At 31.8% G+C, this 22,717-nt stretch overlaps 5 protein-coding genes, 1 non-coding gene and 1 pseudogene across 7 annotated transcripts; 5 read left to right on the top strand and 2 right to left on the bottom strand.

Annotated features, from left to right (window-relative positions):
* The first annotated feature begins 1,004 nt into the window (after positions 1–1,004).
* Positions 1,005–1,201, top strand: LOC108831766 (uncharacterized; annotated as a pseudogene).
* A 1,634-nt stretch (positions 1,202–2,835) lies between these two features.
* Positions 2,836–3,636, bottom strand: LOC108831765 (josephin-like protein). The gene is made up of 2 exons (XM_018605283.2): positions 3,484–3,636; positions 2,836–3,379 (listed from the first exon to the last, which is right to left on the bottom strand). The coding sequence occupies exons 1-2, from the start codon at positions 3,565–3,567 to the stop codon at positions 2,927–2,929; spliced, it is 537 nt and encodes a 178-aa protein (XP_018460785.1). The 5' UTR covers positions 3,568–3,636; the 3' UTR covers positions 2,836–2,926.
* Positions 3,637–4,603: 967 nt separating this feature from the next.
* LOC108831768 (zinc finger CCCH domain-containing protein 25-like) lies at positions 4,604–6,352 on the bottom strand. The gene is given in 4 exon segments (XM_018605285.2): positions 4,604–5,296; positions 5,298–5,717; positions 5,807–6,076; positions 6,186–6,352. Coding segments are annotated over 4 exon segments (1,368 nt in total). The 5' UTR covers positions 6,291–6,352; the 3' UTR covers positions 4,604–4,723.
* Positions 6,353–6,687: 335 nt separating this feature from the next.
* Positions 6,688–8,137, top strand: LOC108831769 (mitochondrial import inner membrane translocase subunit TIM10-like). 2 transcript variants are annotated; one of them, XM_018605286.2, is made up of 6 exons: positions 6,688–6,770; positions 6,843–6,899; positions 7,122–7,174; positions 7,563–7,601; positions 7,716–7,785; positions 7,921–8,137. In XM_018605286.2, exons 2-6 carry the CDS (start codon positions 6,855–6,857, stop codon positions 7,969–7,971), a joined length of 258 nt encoding a protein of 85 aa, XP_018460788.1. In that variant the 5' UTR covers positions 6,688–6,770; positions 6,843–6,854; the 3' UTR covers positions 7,972–8,137. The 2 variants fall into 2 exon arrangements, with proteins under 2 accessions (XP_018460788.1, XP_056865848.1); XM_057009868.1 differs by having other exon boundaries at positions 6,766–6,899.
* A 457-nt stretch (positions 8,138–8,594) lies between these two features.
* Positions 8,595–8,667, top strand: TRNAV-UAC (transfer RNA valine (anticodon UAC)). The gene has a single exon. It is a non-coding gene; the product is annotated as a tRNA-Val (tRNA).
* A 798-nt stretch (positions 8,668–9,465) lies between these two features.
* On the top strand, positions 9,466–10,161 carry LOC108851758 (17.6 kDa class I heat shock protein 2). Its single transcript, XM_018625222.2, has one exon. It carries the CDS (start codon positions 9,552–9,554, stop codon positions 10,014–10,016), a length of 465 nt encoding a protein of 154 aa, XP_018480724.2. The 5' UTR covers positions 9,466–9,551; the 3' UTR covers positions 10,017–10,161.
* Positions 10,162–11,423: 1,262 nt separating this feature from the next.
* Positions 11,424–12,467, top strand: LOC108852200 (glutathione S-transferase U2). Its single transcript, XM_018625704.2, has 2 exons — positions 11,424–11,802; positions 11,959–12,467. The coding sequence occupies exons 1-2, from the start codon at positions 11,482–11,484 to the stop codon at positions 12,310–12,312; spliced, it is 675 nt and encodes a 224-aa protein (XP_018481206.2). The 5' UTR covers positions 11,424–11,481; the 3' UTR covers positions 12,313–12,467.
* Positions 12,468–22,717: the final 10,250 nt, after the last annotated feature.

Below are 22,717 nucleotides of genomic sequence, written 5' to 3'. Positions count from 1 at the left end.
CTGGAAGCACACGAACATCACCAACATATAAAACTGAATCGAGAGAGGTTAGAATTCTTAACCGTCGCTGAATACACCCTTCAATCCCAACTAAAACTCGCCACTGGACCTTGATTGTGCTCTCCACGCGCCTCATACGCACCATCACTCCACGGCGAAGCCTATAAAAGCTTCCCGAACACGTCTTATTCACACAGCCGGTAACTGGATAAAAACCACTCCAAATCCAGAACAATAACGACCAAATCAGTGGGAATCGACCAAACTTGGAGCATTCACTCCAAGACAATAACATCTATCTCCCAGCCTAGATCAGAGGAGACACAACCCAGTTGCAAACGGTGAGCTTCAGCGCACAAACACCACTTCACCCACCGCGAAGCGACACGCCTCGAAACTCGAAGCCGACTCCTTCAGTTTCACCCTGGTCTCTTCTCCGCAAGAACCCAAACCGTCAACGCCTCAGAAACATCGAAACAAAACAAACCCAAGATCTTTAACACCGTCGAGATCTTCACCAGAAGCAACCGAAGAAACGCTCTAGCAGACCGGATTCAAGAGGCCATCAACGGGAAAGGAGCAGGACTCCAACGACCTGCCGACAAACCCTAAAAGCTAAAGCACAGAAGAAGCAAGGAAACCAAGCTTCACCGGAGGAGGAACGATCCACCACCGTTATACTTCAACCAAGACTCCAGATCTGAGATCTAGATCTGCTTTCCAAGTTCCTCTAGTCACCACAAAGTACTAAATAACAAAGACAGAAAAGAAATCAAAAGAAAATCAAGCCAAAAAGCCTTCTCCACACAGATCCTACACTGAGACAAGCTCAGGTCACCGGCAGAGAGGAAACGCGAAGGTTTACTTTTTCTCTCGCTGTCCTTATTTTTTTCTCTGAAATGATTAAGGGTGGTCACCGGCGGCTTTGTGTAATGCTTTGTGTAATGTTCGGTTATTTCAATATTAATCCATCAGATGACAAAAAAAAAAAGAGTAAGTGATGAATGATTGATATGGTGAATGATAATTGAAGACGTGGGGCACGTGAGAGAACTATGTACTTTTGGAAGCGGGTCACTAAGAAGCTCTTCCTGTCCCCCTCCACATGGAAAGCATTGTTTCTTACGGCCTAAGTTTGCGTTTCTTCTTTTTACCTCTTAACTCTTGCCTTATTGTTTGGTGGTATGGTCCTGATATGTAACATGCGCCTGTAAATTGTTTTATATCTAGTTGCGCGCGGTAAGAGATATACCACTTTAATTGAGACTAATCGATGAAATGGTAAGCAAAAATAGGAGGAGAACAAAAGTGGTATATATGAGCCGTACTCTTCTGTATGTCTTACGGAAACAGAAGTCTTTAGTTTCCACCTTGAGATAATGCCAAAACTCGATCTACATGATCCACATAATCAAGTAAATTGTAGTTTCGGCCTTTGAGGATACCAATATATCAGAGCATCTTTAACCTATTTTATTTTTTATTTTAAAATAAAATAAAATAAAATATAGAGTAAGACATATTCCAATCTAATTTCATATTTTATTATTTAATAATATTTTATTCATAAATAAAATAATATATTTTTATGTGTTTATTACTCTACCATAGAATAAAAATAGAGTATGATTAGAGTAATTTTACTCTATATCTATTTTTATTCAATTTTGGAAAAAAACATGGAATTTTACGATAGAGATACTCTTACAGAGAACATATCCATGACATTCAAAAATCAAAAGATAGGTTTATTATAAAGAGAATCATTACTGATATATAGTGCATCAGAAATCTTACGTCTAGTTTTGATTTCGGAAAACCTAATTACCACATGGAATGTACAGCAAAGGTTGTCGGTATTATTATCTCCATTTAAGTGGATAGCGCATGCATATAAGATATGGATCAACTGTGGTAGACAAGACTGGACATCTTCGATGATCTTGCATCATTCTGCGCATCCCTTGCTCTTGGACCACTGACTAAACATGTAACAAAATCATACTCTATTTTTATTCTCAGGTGCTCATTAGAGTTTTGCATCAAAGATCTGCAGGCCCAAAGAACTCCTTGAGACATTGATCTTCTCTCTCGTTTTTTCAATGTATTTCCTTTTCGTTTATCAAGCGCGAAGTGAACTGTCACGCCGACGCCTTAGCTAAATCTGTTATGTTGAACTCATCTTATTTGCTGGGATAGAATCATTTCATCTATGAGATCGTTTGTTGCTAAAGAAAAAGTTGATTATTGTTCATATCCTAATTAAGTGATTTTAACGTACGGATAATCATATAATTGTTATTATTGCATTTCTGTTGTTTGATAGGCCTATTTCAAACTTCATAAGATTTGTCTTTGCCTTTAACAATCTTCTTTCTCCAGTTCATAATGTTATTTTGGCAGAAGTTTAATCTCGCAATTCCATACTGTATTTATTTAGGCCATATAGGGGCGTGAGACTAAGCTCATATTCTTCTATTAGCAGTCGTAATGGAATTCCAATAGTTCTGTTAACCGTTTACTTTCCGCCTCTTCACTCTACCAATATCCCTACCACCACGTGTCGTTGCAGCAGCCACGAGCTTCATGAAAAATGTAATATTTCAATGTAATGTAACTTAGTAGAAGACATTTATTCGATAATCGTTGCAGTCTCTCATGGTTCAGTCGTCGTCTCTATTCGGTAGCGTCAATGGCAGAGGTATCATAATCATATCCAGGGGGAATTCACAAAGAACTTATGGCAGGGTTAAGATCCAAATTATAGTGGTAACAATATTCAAAAGTATATTGAAAAATATTTGCTTTCCAAAATATTTTTTTTATTATATTCGTATGAATTAATTTACCTAACTAGGAACCCATAACTTTCTAGTCATTAAAAAAACACAATTTTAAACAACAAAAGGGGTGACATTGTTGATCTTTAAGCATTGTTCACTAGCAAAATCTCTCCACCTAAACTCAGATTTTGATCCAAAAACCCCTTAACTTCATCTTCGTCTCTAAACGGCTGCGGCACAGTAAGATCGCAATCCAAGTTATACCAGACTCCATCTATTTTTCTCATCACAACCCAACGCCTGCTTCTCCAAAGTCCCACATATCGCGTGACAGGAACGTTCAACACGATACCCATTAGAGTATCTGCACCAAGATTAATCGAATAGGCACCACGACGCTTGTCATGCCACTCAACACTCTTTCCTTTTCCTTCAAGAGCTGCAATCATCACGTTTACGTCGTAGTTACCAGTGAGCGTGTTGTGGTGAGGCTTGACGAGTAAAGAGAGAGGTGTCCACGTTTCTTGGCAGGGACCATCGGTCCCGAGCTCCTCCGAGATTGAGTCCAAGCCTTCTCGCGTGAATGCGTCCTTGTCCTAAGTCAAAACAAGAGCAATCGCAAAACTCTCAAATGGTTCACATCATGGTAATGAGCATCAAGCAAATAGTTAGCAAGATGCAATTGAAAAATATGGATCACCTGAAATAGATTGTTGAGGGAGTGCAGGAGGCAAAATTGCAGTCGTTGCCGCTCGTGATAGATCTGAGGTTCACTGCCCGCCATATTCCAGCTCAGGTGAAGAAGTTAGGGTTTGTCTTTAGAAACAAAGCAAAGGATTGAGTCCACCGCAAGGCTCTCGATCTTATTATAGACATTACATAGCACTGAATTGTGACAACTTTCCATATAAATCTATAGATCTCACTTATTTAGATCCTTAATAAGACAAAATAAAAAGACGGAAAAGTTAGTTTTCTAAACTTTTTATTTCTTCTTTTAAAAAATCTAATTTAGATCTTTAAAAAGACAAAATAATAAAACAGAAAAGTTAGTTTTCTAAAACCTTTTTCTTCTTTATCCATGTTTTGTAATTGATTGTGATATTTTCACATCTCCCTTCATATGTTTACTCTTGAATCACAAAAAAAACTAGAAAATCTATATATAATTCACATCCTGAGAACGGTTGTAGATCCGCCCCTAAGAAAGAACTAGATAAGATTATATAAGTCAAGTTCAGAAAAAAAGAGAGAGGTAAGCTTACAAGTAACAACCATTGTCGCATCTATCCAACTATATTCACAAAGACATGATGTATGTGATTGAATCTATTCATATATCAGCTTAAATTGTCATGGGTCAGTGGGATTAGAGCAATGTTATTGGGAATAAGAGTGAGAGATTCTCAAGAGGAGTTATATTAGCTTTGGTTTTAACTACTACAAGGAACACAATCTGATTAGCTTTCTATATGCTCTCCGGTTCTGATGCAGAAAATTCATGGCATTCTCACGGAATTAAAGAGAAGTTAATATAATCCTTATGTTTGTTGATAAGTGTTTTTGTGTAGATATGAGTTTTATGTTTGTGTTGCATCATCCTATGTATGTTCTATATACAAAAATGTAGAGAGTGTGTGTGTAGGTCTCATGTTCATGTATGTGTTTTGCTTGCTTTGAACGCATACGTATGGCAACTGAGAAATCATCTTTATACAAGTGTGTAGATTAGATAGCTTATAAAGGATGAAAACCTTTGTGGATATGTTCGGTCATCATCAATGCATACGTTGAATTGTCAAAATTATAGAGTCAACAAGAACTGAAACAAATCTCTTCTATTACTTTCGTCATAAAGTTTAACACAAACAAATTGTCGATACAGTGGAGTCTACTTAAATAACAGAAGCAAAAATTGAAATAACTGGCAACGGTCTCTATTAAGACGTACCAGTAACAGCAGCCTCAGCAGATTGCTGAGAAGAGGATCCTAATGGTGGATCAGACACAGAGTCAGGTGGTGGAGCAGAGACTGAGTTTGTTGGAGGAGGATTAGGCCTTGAACCAGGACCCGGTTGCTGTTGTTGCGGATAAAGATGAGCAGCTTGTGGTGGACCATGCTGGTAAGGTTGCTGCATATACCCTCCATATGGCTGTGGAGGATACGGCTGGTGCTGCTGATAATGCCCATGTGGAGGGATAGGATACGAAGAGGAAGAAGCTCCTCTGTTATCACCACCGTCTTGGGACGAGATGACCGCACCCATTCTCTGAGGGTCCATCGATGGGTAAAACGGTCTTTCTTGATGAGATATCACAGCTCGAGGCAGCAATCCACTGTGAGCCACCACACCACCACCTTGTTGCTGCCCGCCGCCGCCATCTGGATCGGTTCTGGGAACTTGAGGTCTTCCCCAAGAGATTTTAAGCCTCTGGCCGTTGACAACAAGCTTGTTGCTGAGCTCTTCAGCAGCTTTCTCCGCTCCTTCTCTGGTTGTGTAAGTGACAAACGCAACACGCTTTCTCTGCCAAGATTCTGATGGACTCGATCTCTCCGTAGGCGTAGAACTGATCTCGTATGTCTTGCTCGAGGACTCGAGAGTTAAGCCCGCCGACGTAAAGCGTTTTGATGCTCTGATCATCTGGTGTTTCCAATGTCCCCATCTCACCAGCCTTCCCAAGTAACTTCAACGCCACCGGATCGTTCACACCATAGTAACGGTCTTTGATGTTCTGCTGAGATAACTCTCCAGTCTCAGGCATCTCGTGGCGGTAAGGACACTCCTCGCCTCTAGTACACTCACCCCTAATGAAGAAACTACAAACATGCGCTCGGTTCCTCTTGTAATACGGCGTCGTTCTTTGAAGCATACGAATAGTATCATTAGGACGGATCTTCCCAAAAGACGACTCATAATCTAATCCAGCTCTCGTCTAACAAAAAAAAAAAACACATGTTCAACAAAAGCTATATTACAAACAAAAAAACGTGAGAGAGACAAAAGAGTTTGATTGATTGATACCTTTCGATCATGCTCTTCGGCGAAGAACTCTCTGTTGACATCGCTTTTGGGGATGGAATCGTGAGTAGTGATGTTGAGGGCCGTGTCTCTGACCTGGACAGGGAGACCGTACTCGAGGTCCAAGAGACAGACTTGGCACACGTTTTTTAGCTTGCAGCATGTCTGACAAACTTCGGTTTTCTTGTATCTTGCGTCACGCCCGGGTCGCCATCTGAACACAGTGAACGGTCGGGTGCAGATCTTGCACTCCTTGTCGTATTCAGATTTTGTCTGAATAAATAAATAAAAACAACAACCAAGCAGACACAAAGTAATCAATCGAATTATCAACCATAGATATCAAAATTGTAGGAGGAGATAGAAAAAGATGAATTATTACCATTCGGACATAAGGATTGTCACCGAGACAAGACTCGCAGATGATGGGGAAGTCGGAGCGTTCCCAGCCATCAGCGTCGTGATCTCTCAGTATTCTATGCGCCATCTTCCTCAGTCCCTCCTCTAGCTTTTTTCGAACTTCGTAGGGCAAAGAACCAGATTTGCTTTCGGTTCGTTCTGGGAATATTAATAGAGTTCGTCCAAAAAAATATCTTTCAATTGGATCAAGTAAAACCGAATTAAACCGGTCACAGCCGACCCTTAGACCAGATCTTTCTTTTTTTTTTTTGTCACTGTGACCAGATCTTTATATAAGGCAAGGTTCAGCCGAAGGTTGGCCTGGCCCATTTCACTACACCCGTAAAAAAGGCTTAAATGCTGTGTGGCCCATTTCATTGGAGTAAGCATGCGTGCTGTCTGAGGCTTTTTACCATAGAACATCCCGACGTTTTTTGTTATGATACAGCTCCGTTATTTAAGCTTAATTACATTTATACCCTTAAACCCTAATTAAGCTGTCGAGCAGAACAGCGGAGGAGCTCGTCTTTGTTCGTATTTCTCTCAGAAAACTCCATCTTGTGTGGAAGTAGGGATCCTTGTTCTACAAACAAATTCAACTGAAGTTTTGATCTTTACGAATCTTAATTTTTTTTTCCAGATTGTTGCTAAAATGGCTACTCCAAGTCCAATTCCCGCCGGCATTAGTAAGGAACAGGTTCGGAAGATTCTCTGTCCTTTTTGTTTGGGTCTAGTTAGACAATGGAGCTTATGTTTGGTCTCTTATTTTTCCATTTTCTGCGATGCTTGCGGGTTTAAATCTGTAGAGCCTTCATTCAGATCTTTTGTAACATTGAGAATTCAATATATGTAGTATATAGTTTTTTCAATTGATGTATTGGTGGTGTTCCTTAGCTTCTCTTGGTTTGGATTGAATCAGGCTTTTAGCATGGCACAAACGGAGATGGAATATCGAGTGGAACTCTTTAACAAGTAACTCGAATCAATCACCCACCCATTCTCTGTTTTTATATCATTAGAGATTTGATTGTTTCAACCCACTTTTGTATTAGGTTGAGCTTGCTTTTCAGCACATGTGTTTGTGTGTGTTCAACCCAATACTAGATATTAGAATTTAGAATGATAATAATCACTCTTTTATTATGTTCAACTAGTATTATATCTTTAGGGAAGTATCATTTTTGTGATTGCTGGAAGTAATCTTAGGCGAACATTGATATCCGTTGTTATTTTAATTTGTGTCAAAAAACCCTCTGTTGACATGCCAAGTTCATGGTGACTGATCTCTTGTGGCTTAGAAAATTATTCTCTTTATGATGTGTTTTTCCTTCTTTTAAATGCCTTGGTTCTTTTAATGCAGGCTTGCTCAAACATGCTTTCGTAAATGTGTGGATAATAGGTAAGCTTCCTATCTTATTTCAACCTCATGTAATTTTTTCTGTGTTGTTGAGACTTGAATATTTAGTTGCACTGGTTTGAGTTTTTTTTTTCTTGTTCTGTAAAAATGAATTAGGTACAAGGAAGCTGAGTTAAACATGGGTGACAACAGTTGCATTGACCGTTGTGTTTCCAAGTATTGGCAGGTAAGGCTCTTTCTTGTGTTTAGTTAGTTTAACAAAGCAATTAACATTTTTTCATTTCTTCCAGTTTTTGTTAAAGTTCAACACCAATATCCAAAGCTAATACTGATTTTTTTTTGCCATGTATATAATTTTCAGGTAAATGGAATGGTCGGACAGCTTTTAAGTGTTGGCAAGCCTCCCATGTAGAAGCAGTGATAGACCAAATCTCATGTAGAGACCAAAAGAAACTCTGTTCTCTTTTTTCTCTTTCTTTCTAAAGTTTAAGGCAATGTTGTTTTTATATTGTCAACAAAGTTCCCAGTGAACCCATTATTTCTAAAGGGTGAATGAATAATTAGTATTTTTACATTGACAGAGTAACGTGTATGATGTATCCTAACTCACTTTTAACGAAGAAAGGTGTAACCTTTATGTCAGTTTCTAACTAAGAATTTTCTGCTTGGATTCGAACTTATGTGACAGGAGACATAAGATAAATGCTAACCTGCTACACTGTTCTCGTATGGAAGTATCTTGATCATCTTTGCTCTTGTTCTTTCCGTCCTATGTAGTCAGTGGAAGTAATGGCATTTAAGGTCAACTAAAACGCTCTGACATTTCTGCAATTCGTGATACATTCACAATTTTCTTCAGTTTAGCACAAGATTCTTATTTTGAGTTTAAGAACTCTTGGTCCAGTAGTATACTAAATACTAAACTAAGAAATGGACTAGCTATCTATGAACATTTGCTACCTTGTTTAGCATTGTGATGTCTCTGATTGGACAATTAACAAGACAAATACGTTAAACTAAACTTTTTGTACAACGGGTGCTGTGGTGTAGTGGTTATCACGTTTGCCTTACACGCAAAAGGTCTCCAGTTCGATCCTGGGCAGCACCATGTTCTTTTTTTTTTAACTCAAATTTCATTTTTCTCTGGACATTTGTTGAATCTGCCAGCTTTGTATGATCACAAATGAAGGGATTTTCATTTTCCATTCACACACAGACTTGGTCATTGATCTACCTTTTGTGATACTTCGTTTTTGGACTCATTGGATATTATCCTAGAAATAAATTGTGAAATGATCAGCTAGTCTTTCAAATGTTTTTGTAATTAACCTGTCCTGCTGCTTTTCTTTCATTTGTCCAAAGAGAAAAATGATGATACTTTTGGGTTAATGCATCAAAGCAAGAATCTATAAACCAATAATGAATTTTGCTTTGATTATTTTATGGGTCTATGATTGATTAGTTATAAGTTTAGCAAATTTCTATAACATAATCTACTCCCACACCGGTCCGGTTTGTATTCTAAATCTATGTAAAAAGTTCATATTTTTGTGGCCGACGAATTTAGTAAAAAAGAATCATTCGATCTTGTTTTCTTACTAATTGCTGGAGTTTGGCCAGCATTGACCCCACATAGCGGATCTCTACACACCTTAGCATAGCTGCGACCAGATCAATATTATCATAGCCCAGTTTTAATTCTAATATGGACTTGCTACTCAACCCCAACAAGGCCTGTTAAGGTTCATTTTAAGGCCCATACGTGAAAAACCGACTGGAATTTTCTGGATTTCACCTGATTCTTTTTTCTGTGTTTCATTTCAGGCTCGAGATGTTTCGTTACAGAAAAATCGAGAAGGTCGAGACATTTCTGTTTCTTCTTATAAATACATACTTCATGCTCTCGTTTTCCTCAGAAGTGGAAAACCAAAGCAAACAAACCGAATAAATTTCACAAATTTCTTCTTTGAGAAGCTCTTACAGACAACAAAAATGTCGATGATTCCAAGCTTCTTCGGTAACAACAGGCGTGGCAACAACAGCTTCTTCGACCCTTTCTCGCTTGACGTTTGGGATCCGCTCAGGGAGTTCTCTTCCCTTTCCCGAGACAACAACTCCGCGATCGTGAACGCGCGCGTGGACTGGAAGGAGACCCCCGAGGCGCACGTTTTCAAGGCGGACTTGCCCGGACTCAAAAAGGAGGAAGTGAAGGTGGAGATCGAGGAAGACAGCGTGCTGAAGATCAGCGGAGAGAGACACGTGGAGAAGGAGGACAAGAACGACACGTGGCACCGTGTGGAGAGGTCGAGCGGGCAGTTCACGAGGAAGTTTAGGCTTCCGGACAATGTGAAGATGGATCAGGTGAAGGCTGCGATGGAGAATGGTGTTTTGACTGTGACGGTTCCTAAGGTTGAGACCAAGAAGCCTGATGTTAAGTCTATTCAGATCTCTGGCTAAGACGCATTCGATGACCGTTGCTTCGAGCTGTTTTCCTTATAAGTCTTGTGTGTTCAATGTGTTGTGTGTGTACTAGTTCTGTTTTATTGAGTGGTGGTGGTGCTGATGCATCTTAATAAAAGTGGAATAAATAATTTAATGTGAATCTCTTTTACCTATTCGGATTAAACACTTTTTACCTTCTGCATGGAAGAAGAAACTGCAAATTTTGTAAACTAATATCCTACCTGTTTTATTTTAGTTGTTGTTTTAAGTTTCTATATACAAATTAAAAAAAATATTTTTATATATTTTTAAAACAAAACCATCATAATCCATATAATCCATGTTCGAAAATTCGTTAGGCGTTATGCGTTCGGCACACATGGATCTAGCGAATTATTAGAAAAGCGGGAAAAAATCAGAGAATATTCAGGGTATAATCTTTATAATTATTTTAACTTTTAAAATAATACAGGTCTAATATATGTTTATACTAATTGTAACAATGATTATATGGTGGTCCAGCGGTTATGTGTGGTATTGCCATTGTCAAAACCTGAGTTCGAAGTCCAGGATGCATGCTTTTTAGGTGTTTTCTTCTTTTTATTAATGAAGGCCAAAATTGTAATTTCTCGTTTCATCTTCTTTCTCGGACTTTTTTTTTCCAGACCTAATCTTATGGCCGTTTTTCATACCTTCCAACACAAATCATCATTTTTTAGCTATTTGCTTCATTTAAACTTAGTTTTATTTACTACTACCACTAAATATGATAGATTTACTGATTTAAAACACGAAATCGTCATAATATTAAAAAAAAGTTTGGACCGAGTTTTGAAGCGATTTTAGCATACTCGCGGCGGCAAAGTTTCGCCTAGTGTTTTCGGCCGATCCGGCCGCGTTTTCGAACATGGCATATAACTAACTAATTTTTAAATTGCTAAATTATCATATAAAAATAGATAACTTAAATTGCTAAATCATCGTGACACAGTTTCATTATAATCAAATAGTAGGTCTGAGATTTTTTGACCTAAATATTAGGTTCTTATAAAATACGTAATTTTTTTGTCTAAAATATTTTTAAAAACTGAATCAGTTTATCAGTAAACAAATCATGTAATTAACAAAAAATATTAAAAATATTTAAAGATCAAAAATATTAATTTGATTAATATACTATTATTTTTTTGCAGTATTTCTTAAAAAAAAATCATATAAATTCATTGCGCTGGTCTTATTCTAATATTAAATCAAAAGTCAGGGCTCTTAATTTGAAGATGAACCACATGGTCTGTGTCGGGTGACTATAAAATAGCTAAATCCTAGTACGAACTAATATATAAAATAAGTAGAGTGCGTCAGCAATGACTTGAATTATCTTAAAGATGTTCTTTTTAATCGAAAAACTAGCTAGAGAGAGAAGAACAGATGAGTTTTGAATAAGCTGAAAAGCTAAAAGTGATAGACAAACAGAAATCAAATGGCGAAGAAAGAAGACAGTGTGAAGCTTCTAGGGTTTTGGGCGAGCCCTTTCAGTCGTAGAGTTGAGATGGCTCTCAAACTCAAAGGCGTTCCTTACGAATACTTGGAGGAAGAACTGCCCAAAAAGACCCCTTTGCTTCTTGAGCTAAACCCGGTTCACAAGAAGGTTCCGGTTCTTGTCCACAATGATAAAATATTATCCGAGTCACATGTGATCCTTGAATACATCGACCAGACATGGAGTAACAATCCAATTCTACCTCAAGATCCCTACGAGAAAGCCATGGCTCGATTCTGGGCCAAGTTCGTTGATGAACAGGTAAGTTTACAATTTAATTACATTGACTACTGGTTATTGAATTATAAACTTTCTTTTTGGAATTATAAACTTACTAGTTATTTTATTGAAGTTATATACAGTTTAAACATTTGCAGAAAATATATTCGTCCTTATTGATTGATGTTACTCTTGTAGATCTTACCAGCAGGGTTCATGTCCTTGGTAAAAGCAGAGAAGGGAATAGAAGTTGCTATCGAAGAGACTCGAGAACTGATTATGTTTCTTGAGAAGGAAGTTACTGGAAAAGACTTCTTTGGAGGCAAGACACTTGGATTTTTGGACATAGTCGCAGGAAGTATGATCTCATTTTGTTTGGCTCGAGCTTGGGAATGTATGGGAATTGATATGATTTCAGAGGAGAAGTTTCCAGGACTGAACAGATGGATCGAAAAGTTGAATGAGGTTGAAATCGTGAGGGAATGTATACCTCCAAAAGAGAAACATATTGAGCGCATGAACAAAATTATAGAGAGAACTATGTCTTCATAAACAAAGCCTACAATGACTGTTACTCCTTTCTTTATCATGGACTTATGTTGTATTCGCTATGCTTGTATCGTTTGGTAACTGAAATAAAAATAAAGGAATATAGCTGCATCGGTTTTTATATTCTAAAAACTAAATACTGGTGCAGTTTAGTTGTTTTCAAATTGTGTCCTTGTTACCCATTACCCTAACTGAAAATTCAATAGTCTTTGTAGAATCTCTCGTTAGTATTAGTCTTGAAAATTAGATTAACCATTTATATACTAAAATTATCCAAATTATATATATAAAAGATATTTTGAAATTATCCAAAATATATGAAAATATATAAGATAGTTTAAGTAAATGTTTAAAATAGCTAAACATTACTCAAAACATCAAAAATATTTGACTTATCTATTGATTTTTTATCCAAATATTCAAATCAAACAAATTTTATATGTAATATAATATTTTATTTTAGATTTTGAGAAATATAAAAATATAATGAATTTTTTGAAAAATCAAATAATCTAAACGGATTATCCGAACCTAAATCTAAACCGAACCCGCAGAGATCCAAACCAAATTTATAAACATCTGAATGAGATTGAAATCTTTAACCCCAGAAAAAAAAATCTAAATCTGAATAAATACGAATCGAACACGAATGGGTATCCGAATGTCCATCCTAATACATACCTAGTTTGATTGGTAAACTTTGCATCTTTTGAATTGTTTTTTGTCCATAAATATTAACTTTTTATAGTTACCAATCGGAAAATGATTTTTATATTCAGATTTAACGGATAAATGTTGAGATTTGTTTTGTATTTCATGGATATCGGATTTTCTGGTTTGATTTGCTTCGAAAAATATGGATATCTGGCTTTCTGGATATCTAAAATATTTATGGATATTTACGAATATTCACGGATATTTACATATACTTTATTCACTTTGTTCAATACAAGTAAATCAACAAAATATTATTCTTTAACATATATTTTACATAATATAAAATATAAACTAAAAATTAATGGAACTACATGTTTTATGAATTTTTAAAATAATAAATTTTAGAAAATTGTAGTTTTCTATAAAGATTTTATACTTTTTTCTTAATTTTATATTTTATATGTAATTTTATAAGAAAAATTAATAAAATTATATGTTACAATATTAATTATATAAGATTATATATTTAAAACTCTATATTTGGTCATAGATATACATTTATATGTATATAAGTTGGAGCGGATCGATACCACCTTTCAATTTTTTATTATTTGTGATTTGGTTTGTTTCTAACAGATATATATTTTTAATATTTATTTTACTTCAGTGATTTACATATATCTAGTTTTATTGATGGAATTGAAATAAATAACAATTTAATCAAATTGAAGGATAAAACTAGATTAGGACCCGCCCTAAAGGGCGGAAATTGATTTGTCAAATTTAAATTAATAATATATGGTATATATAATATGTGTATATAATATTATATATATTTTGTATAACATTTATATATATATCTAATACTATAAAGAAGAAGTGAACTCTCTTCTAGAGAGGACACGTCATCAAATACTCTCCTCCATACGTGACACGTGCTCACTAAACCAAAACGCTGTGCTTCATTTAACTCATTCGGCAATGTATGTGGGTTTGTTGTGTGATTGGGCTTTATATTTTCCTATGCATTCCAAGCCCATCTGTGTTAAACCCTAATAAACTTAATAATCTGTGATGTAATTGTTGACAGTTAGTTTCCACCGTCTTTCTTCTCTTCTCTCAGACTGTTCATTACTATCGTCAAACCTCACTCTGAAATGTGTTAAACATAGATGCCGGCGAAAATCTGTTAGACCCGGCAGCAGTGTCTTTTCTACTGATTTCCAACTCACCGGCAAAAGGATTCCGGTAACGTTACGAAAATTAGAAGTATCCAATGGTCATCTTTAACACCCTGATTAACTACATCTCCAGTTCTCCACACAATTTGGCATTCAATGCATCTTCCATTACTGCCCATTCTGTGAATCATCCACTATAAATAGGTATCTCATTCCATCGAAACTCATATCTTCATTCCTTTGATCATACAAATTTCTACACTTTCAGAGCTAATAATGGCCAACTCTACTCTCTTCCTCACCGATTTGAAAGCTGGTCGTCGCACCACCACCACCGTGGGGTTCTACCTGCTTAGGTTTTAGGAAGCAAAAAACATGAAGCATGCGGCTGAGCTTCTGGGTGTAAACATGTTCATCCTGAACACAAAAGTAATTCCGGCGAGCAACTCATGATCTTCGATCTGTTTCTCGAAAAGTTGTAGATTCCAAGTATAAATGATTGTGAAGGTTTGTTTATTCTTATCAAAATCTGGAACAACTTTGGCTCATCGATCTCTTCAGCCAAGTGTTATGCAAATGACCACAAGAAGGGAAAGTTAAAACTTAACATCTATACAAACTTGACTAATCAGAGAGAAACATTACATAGCTCCAATTCAATTCATTTCCGAAACAAACTATAGCTTCCAGTACAATCCACAAACAATAACATCAAAAGAAGGCAGCCAAGCATGAAGCATTTCAAGCTATCTCCACAAAGATCCATCATACATTAAAAACAAACATCAACAAATATAGATGAGTAAGGCATGATCTTTATCAATAACATGTGAACAATAATCTATCAACAAGAACATCAATAGTATGCAGCCAAGAGCTATCTCCCATCAGACACAAGAAATCGTATATCCAAAAAATATGAACAATCCATGATCTTATCAACAAACAATGAACAAGAACGTCAACAGTCATCAAAGTATGCATCGATGCATGAAACAAACTCAAGTAACCTCCACGAACATTTTAAACTAAGCAATCATGCGTTTTACGTTAGATCCAAATAGCCACATAGAACAATTCTTGATTCTATAAACAATGATGATGTTGTTGAGATCACATAGAGCACTGAGTCATAGTGGAAAACAATAAGCGGATCATTCCAAGCTAAAGTAGCATTACCTTGAGGCGAGAACAGAGGGAGAGGAAATCGATGGCGTAAGAAGGAGGAGAAGGAGGAGAGCCAGAGACGTAACCATCTCCGCCGGTTAACTGAGAGAGTGGAGAATCGCTGGCCATGCAGTGAATTGATCGTCCGGAGATGAAGCTGCGGCGGCTGAGTGGCAGAAGAGCAGGGGTGGGGGATCACGTGAATAATCATCTTTTGTTTTCTGTCAACTTCAAAAATTACATTCTACTTTCTTCCAAAATAAAATTAGAACTAATTTCAAAAACAAAAAAAAAACAGCTACAATTTTCAGAATTATTTTAATAATGAAATAAGTATGTAACTTATAGAAACAATAAAATCAAATAGTGAATAGAAAAATAGTTAAAATTAATGCTACATGTAACTAAGAATAAATTAAAATTTACATTTTTTCATATAACTGTTTTTAATGGTATTATTGTGAACATGTAAGATTATTATATTCAAACTAATGTGAAAAAAAAATATCATGTAAAAAAAATTCCAACCAAAATTTCAACGCAGATACGAAAATAATAAATATATTCCTACATAGTCAAATGGAAAACACATTGTAAAATAAACGGAAAACAAACAAAAAATACAGAAATGAAATTTGATAAATTATCCTAAGATAAAAAAAATAAAAACATATAGACCAACATAATAAAAAACAAACCACAGTTTTATTAACATTGCAACAATCGTATCAGTAAATTTAGTCAATTGTAAACAAATTAACGTTGATTATTTTGCAAGTTCAGAAGAAGATGATAAAAATAAATATGAAATAATTACAACAATAACAATCTACATATAATATAAAACAAAATCATTTCAACTAAAATAAAATTTAAAGGAAAGTATAATGGAACAAAAATAGATTTTTTATTCGTGCGTCTACGACTTTAATTAGACGCATGAGAAGCTGACACATGTTTATCTCTCGCACTACACTGCGTTTCATTAATAGAATGTGATCACATAGTTGGAATTCATTTGGTTTGTGGCCTTTATGTATGCTCAATAAACCCAACCCGTAAGAAAGTTATCTTGAGCATGTCAACACCCGCCACATCTGAATTCAGAGTTTATCCTTTGTTCTCCGTCCTTCCAGCAATTGTCATGGTCAAGCCGTTGTGAAGAATCTCTTCCTGAGGTTATCATCATGTAGTTTCCTATTCTCTTACTCAATCAAAACGCTCCCAGTTACAGATCCATGACGTCAAACACCTTCTTTAATCCATCAACCACGATCGTGCTCTCAATGCGAGTTTTCGTTTTCCAAGGTGGTCTACCTGCGAGTGTAAATAGTTATACCTTCCTCCTCTCTCATATTCTCAATCTGTTAAACAACAAAATAATCTTATTTTCTGTGACTGGTGAATATAAGATTGCTTCAAGATTGTTGGTAATAAAATAACAAATTAAAATCATCGATCAAACAGACTAATAAAAAGTTGTTTGTATAATTAAACCAAGATTATGTGTATGAAAAAAAAAATCAAAACCAATATTGTATACTATAAATTTAGTAACCCCAATAAAATTAAATTTTAAATAAACCAAAAATATGGTTTACGTAAATCATAGATGATCAAAACAAAAAAACATTTAGCTCAAAATTAAGACTACTTAATTTCTAGCTCATACCTTTAAATAAATAGTTTCAAATATGAAAACTCACAGCAAACAATGAATTTTAACATTTCTAACTCATACCTCATTCTCCACTATTTTATAAACCCTCACAAAAAAAGAAAAGAAAGTTACAATGGTATTAGAAAACTCGATCTCATTCTCTTTTGATCAGATCCGATTGATTTATGTATTTTATAGTGGTATAAAACTTAAAACACAATAAAAGACGAGATTTCGTGTCTTCTCCGGTGAAATTCGGTATGCATCATAGAACAAGAGTTTGTGAAAATCACACGACAAATTATAGAGAAATCAAATATTGATGAAAAATAAAATACAAAATCGTATTTTTGATATTTTGACAAAAAAAATCAATTAAAACATGTTTTAGGAATTTAGAATATTTTTAGAATATTTTCTTAACCGAAACTTCTTTAATTTTTGCAAAACAGATTTTCTTATCCGTAGAAGGCACTTTCTACACTGTGTATAACCATGATAAAAATCCTAAATGTAATTTCTATCTCAGTATATGTTTCGAGTAGTGTACAGATTTTCCATTCCGGAAATTTTGGAATACTTCATAAAAGTAAAAATTGCATTCGAGGGAAAAGTAATTATCTTTACAATTAGTAAAAATCGCATTCCTTTTCCGTAGAAGATGAGTTCTATTTTTAGTAGAATATAATTTAAAAATTTTATTTAAAGTTTTTCAACAAAAAAGTATTTTTTTATTCGGTTTTGGCAATTTTTCCAAGAATGTTTTCACAAAATTATGGAGTTTTTTTTTTAAAAAACGGATTCATCAAATCCCGCGCGTAGCGCGGAGCTCTCCTAGTATATACATATTAGACATATATATAATATTTTATTAAATATATATAGAATTTAATAGTGTTATAATTTGTGTTGTACTTGTTATTAGTTTGTATTTAATCTTCTTTCGTTTTTAGTATAATAATTTGCTTTGTCACACTTTTTACCTTTTAACTTATACACATAGTTATGCCCTTTTTCAAAAAAAAAAACTTATACACATAGTCTCGTAAAATGTAATATATAAAAAACATATTTAAAAAATCTACTGACCATATACCACCATTATTTGGTTGTTTGAACAAAAAAAAATCATGTTCTTGCAGAACTGTGTATGTTGTGATATGATGTAGGTGAAGAGTAAATATATGGAAGTAAAGTTAGTGATACGAACATGAGCCTATATATGTTGGTCTATGCCACAATTATTTGGTTTTTGGAAGATCAATGAGCATAAGTATACACGGTCTTTGTATACTTACGTTGTAAATGAGTCGGATATTTTTTTTCTTATGTCTGGAATGATATAGAACTCGTTGATTTAAAAGTGGTTCAGTTTTATATGATCTAATTATATTAAGAGACTAACCAAAAATATTATAAAAGTGTTACTGGTTAGGTTTAACTAATCTATGTTGGTTAAGATTTGGTTTAATTTAAGTTGGTAGGTTGCATTGTATAGGAGGCATGATATATTCTAGCAACAACTATGAAAGAGTCCAAAATTTAAATGAGAACTTCAAATAGTAGATAATCCCTAAATTAATAGATTAGATGTCAAATCCTAATCTATACTATATAAAAGTTGAGCCTATAAGCCATTGAGAGCGTCCACATAGGATTTAAAACGACCAATCAAAATACCACAAATCAGATTTTTAATTTGTTATTTTTAAAAAGTGTTAATATTTCCAAAAAAAAATTAAAAACGAAATTAATATTATTTATATAACTTAAACTAAAAAAATAAATATCTTTAAAATTTTTAATATTTCCAAATTCTTTTTTAAAACGAAAGTAATATTATATATAACTTAACCTAAAAGACAAAATATTAATATTTGACAACTTACTTAAATTAATGGTAACTATAATAGAAAGATGGAAAATAAAAAGAAAATAGTTAAATGAACAAAAAAAAACTGAAAATATTTACAATTAAATAAAACGAAATTAATATAATTTATAACTTAAACAAACAAAAAATATTATGAAAAATCAGTATTTTATTTTAATATTTTCAAAAATATCAATATTTCCAAAAATATGCTTAATAAGAAAATTTATATTATCTAATAAATGGTAACTATTATATAAAAATGGAAAATAAAAAGCAAATAGTTAAGTTAACAAAAAAATATCTGAAAACATTTACAGTTAAATAAAACGAAATTAATAGTATATATAACTCCAACTAACAAAAAATATTATGACAAATCAGCATTTTATTTAAATATTTTCAAAAATATCAATATTTCTAAAAAATATGTTTAAAAAGAAAATTTATATTATTATCTAATAAAGTTGGCTAATAAAAATTATTAGTTTCTAAAAATTCATGATTTCCAATGTATGTATACTAACATCAAAACATAAATTTTAAATTATTAGATTTAAAATAAAAAAATATAACAAGTCAAAAATATCCTAAATCAATATCAAATAAGTTAAATATTCAAAATATAATAAGTCAAAATATATTAGAAAATTTATATTATTTAATAAAGTAGGCTAATAAAAATTATTAGTTTCTAAAATGTCATGATTTCCAAATTTATGTATATTAACATAAAACAGAAATTTTAATATTTAATATATATATATATAAGATTATTAGACTTAAAAATAAAAATATAATAAGTCAAAAATATCCTGAATCAATATCAAATAAGTTAAATATTTGATATTTAACGTTTATATTTGATATTTCTAAAACAGTGTCAAAATCAGTATTCTAATCTATTATTTATAAAATGTCAAAATTTTAAAAATTTATTGTTTTCTTAAAAAGGTAATATTTACAAAGAAATTATTTATTTAAAACGAAATTAATGTTATATATATATATAACATAAACTAACCAAGTACTGTAAATATTAACACTTAACAACTTACATACTTAAATAAATGGTATTTGTTATAGAAAATAGAAAATCAAAATAAAAAGTAATAGTAACAAAACAAATTACTTCTTTTTAGATATAATAAATATAAAATGCATTTTATACCAAAATAAAAATAGAAAATTAGTGCTAAATTATTCAAAGTAGAAAAACAGATTATTTTATTATTTAAAATGTTAATATCACTTAAACTAATAAAATAAATATTAAAATTTGACAACTTTTTTAAAATGTTATTTGTTATAGTAAAATGGAAAATGAAAAGCATAATTAATAGTAATATTAACATAAAATTACTTTTCTTATAATATGTTGAGGCTATAAGCCATTATAAATAAATAAAAAATAGCATATACATCAAAATAAAATAGATAATTGAAATCAATTGAAATTCTGTATTTAAATTTTCTTAGTTATATAGGTTTCAACTTTTAATAATAGTCTAAGTTTATACTCACCTGCTCAAGATTGGTTTTCAAATAATGGTTCATTTTAGTCTTTTTTTGATTTACAATAAGTGTACAAAGTTTTATTGTAGAATAAATGTTGATAAAAGTATTTTATTTATGTAAGAAATATATTGTTAACCAGCCCATTTATCTATATATTCTCAAACTGCCTCTATCAGTCAAATGAATTAATATTGTTATTTACTTTAAATCTTTAATAACACTACTATATTATTTTTTGGACAAACTGTTTTAAAAAAAAAATTATAATAAATTTTTCATTAATCTAATCAAATAGTCTTTTCTTTGAAATAAACCTAATGATATTTATAATCTACAAGATTTTTTAGAACAAGGTACATAGTGATTTTTTCATAAGTATTTAATGTAATTCATCAGTAAAATTTATAGGATCCATATGTATGAAACTTTATTAAAGTAATCAACAAAACATATACAATAAAAAATAATTTAATACGAGTTTATCAAAGAAAAATATTTGAAGGATTAATAAAATATATGAAAACATTAAGAATCTAAAGAGGTTCAGCAAATAAATTAGTTGAAATTAATATTATTATTTTCAAATAATATTGACATTAGAGTATAGTCACAGTGACAAGAAAAATAATAAATATAGAGTATATTCATTTTACGTTCGTCACTTAAAATTATATTATCTAAGAAATATTATCAATAAAATTTTAAATTATTAGATTTAAAATAAAAAAATATAATAAGTCAAAAATATCCTAAATCAATATCAAATAAGTTAAATATTCAAAATATAATAAGTCAAAATATATTAGAAAATTTATATTATTTAATAAAGTAGGCTAATAAAAATTATTAGTTTCTAAAATGTCATGATTTCCAAATTTATGTATATTAACATAAAACAGAAATTTTAATATTTAATATATATATAAGATTATTAGACTTAAAAATAAAAAAATAATAAGTCTAAAATATCCTGAATCAATATCAAATAAGTTAAATATTTAATATTTAACGTTTATATTTGATATTTCTAAAACAGTGTCAAAATCAGTATTCTAATCTATTATTTATAAAATGTCAAAATTCCAAAAATTTATTGTTTTCTTAAAAAGGTAATATTTACAAAAAAAAATATTTATTGAGGACGTCCACGTAGGATTTAAAACATCCAATTAAAATATGACAAATCATCATTATAATTTGTTATTTTAAAAAATATTAATATTTCCAAAAAAAAATTAAAACGAAATTGATAATATCTATAACATAAACTAACCAAACAAATATTAACATTTGACAACTTACTTAAATAAATGGAGAGTCCACATAGGATTTTAAACGATTAGTTAAAATACGAAAATCAGATTTTTTTTTTAAATGTTAATATTTCCAAATTCTTTTTTAAACCGAAAGTAATATTATATCTATAACTTAACCTAAAAAATAGTTTAACATTTTCAGTTTTTTTTTAAATTTATTATTTTTAAAATGTTAATATTTCCAAAAAAAATTACAAACGAAATTAATATTATATATATAACATAAACTAAGAAAAATAAATATTAAAATTTGACAACTTACTTTAATAAATCTATACTATATAAAAATGGAAAATAAAAACAAAATAGTTAAGTTAACAAAAAAAGGAATATATAACATGAATATAAAAATGCCATATTAACATGAATACATAACAAAAATATTAAAATTTGACAACTTACTTTAATAAATTGTAACTGATATAGAAAAATGGAAAATAAAAAGAAAATAGTTAAATTAACAAAAAAAGAATATATAACATGAATATAAAAATGTCATATTAACATGAATATATAACATGTTTTGATAAAAAAAGTTGAGGCTATAAGCCATTGAGGACGTCCACATAGGATTTAAAACGTCCAATTAAAATATGACAAATCATCATTATAATTTGTTATTTTAAAAAATATTAATATTTCCAAAAAAAAAATTAAAACGAAATTGATAATATCTATAACATAAACTAACCAAACAAATATTAACATTTGACAACTTACTTAAATAAATGGAGCGTCCACATAAGATTTTAAACGACCAGTTAAAATACGACAAATCAGATTTTTATTCTTTTTTAAATGTTAATATTTCCAAATTCTTTTTTAAACCGAAAGTAATATTATATCTATAACTTAACCTAAAAAAATATTAACATTTTCGGTTTTTTTTAATTTATTATTTTTAAAATGTTAATATTTCCAAAAAAAAATTACAAACGAAATTAATATTATATATATAACATAAACTAAGAAAACTAAATATTAAAATTTGACAACTTACTTTAATAAATCTATACTATATAAAAATGGAAAATAA

This window comes from Raphanus sativus, chromosome 4 (assembly GCF_000801105.2).
Source record: "Raphanus sativus cultivar WK10039 chromosome 4, ASM80110v3, whole genome shotgun sequence".
NCBI classification, from domain to species: Eukaryota; Viridiplantae; Streptophyta; class Magnoliopsida; order Brassicales; family Brassicaceae; genus Raphanus; species Raphanus sativus.
Note: the sequence above shows the minus strand (reverse complement) of the source record. Positions and strands in the feature narration are given on the sequence as shown.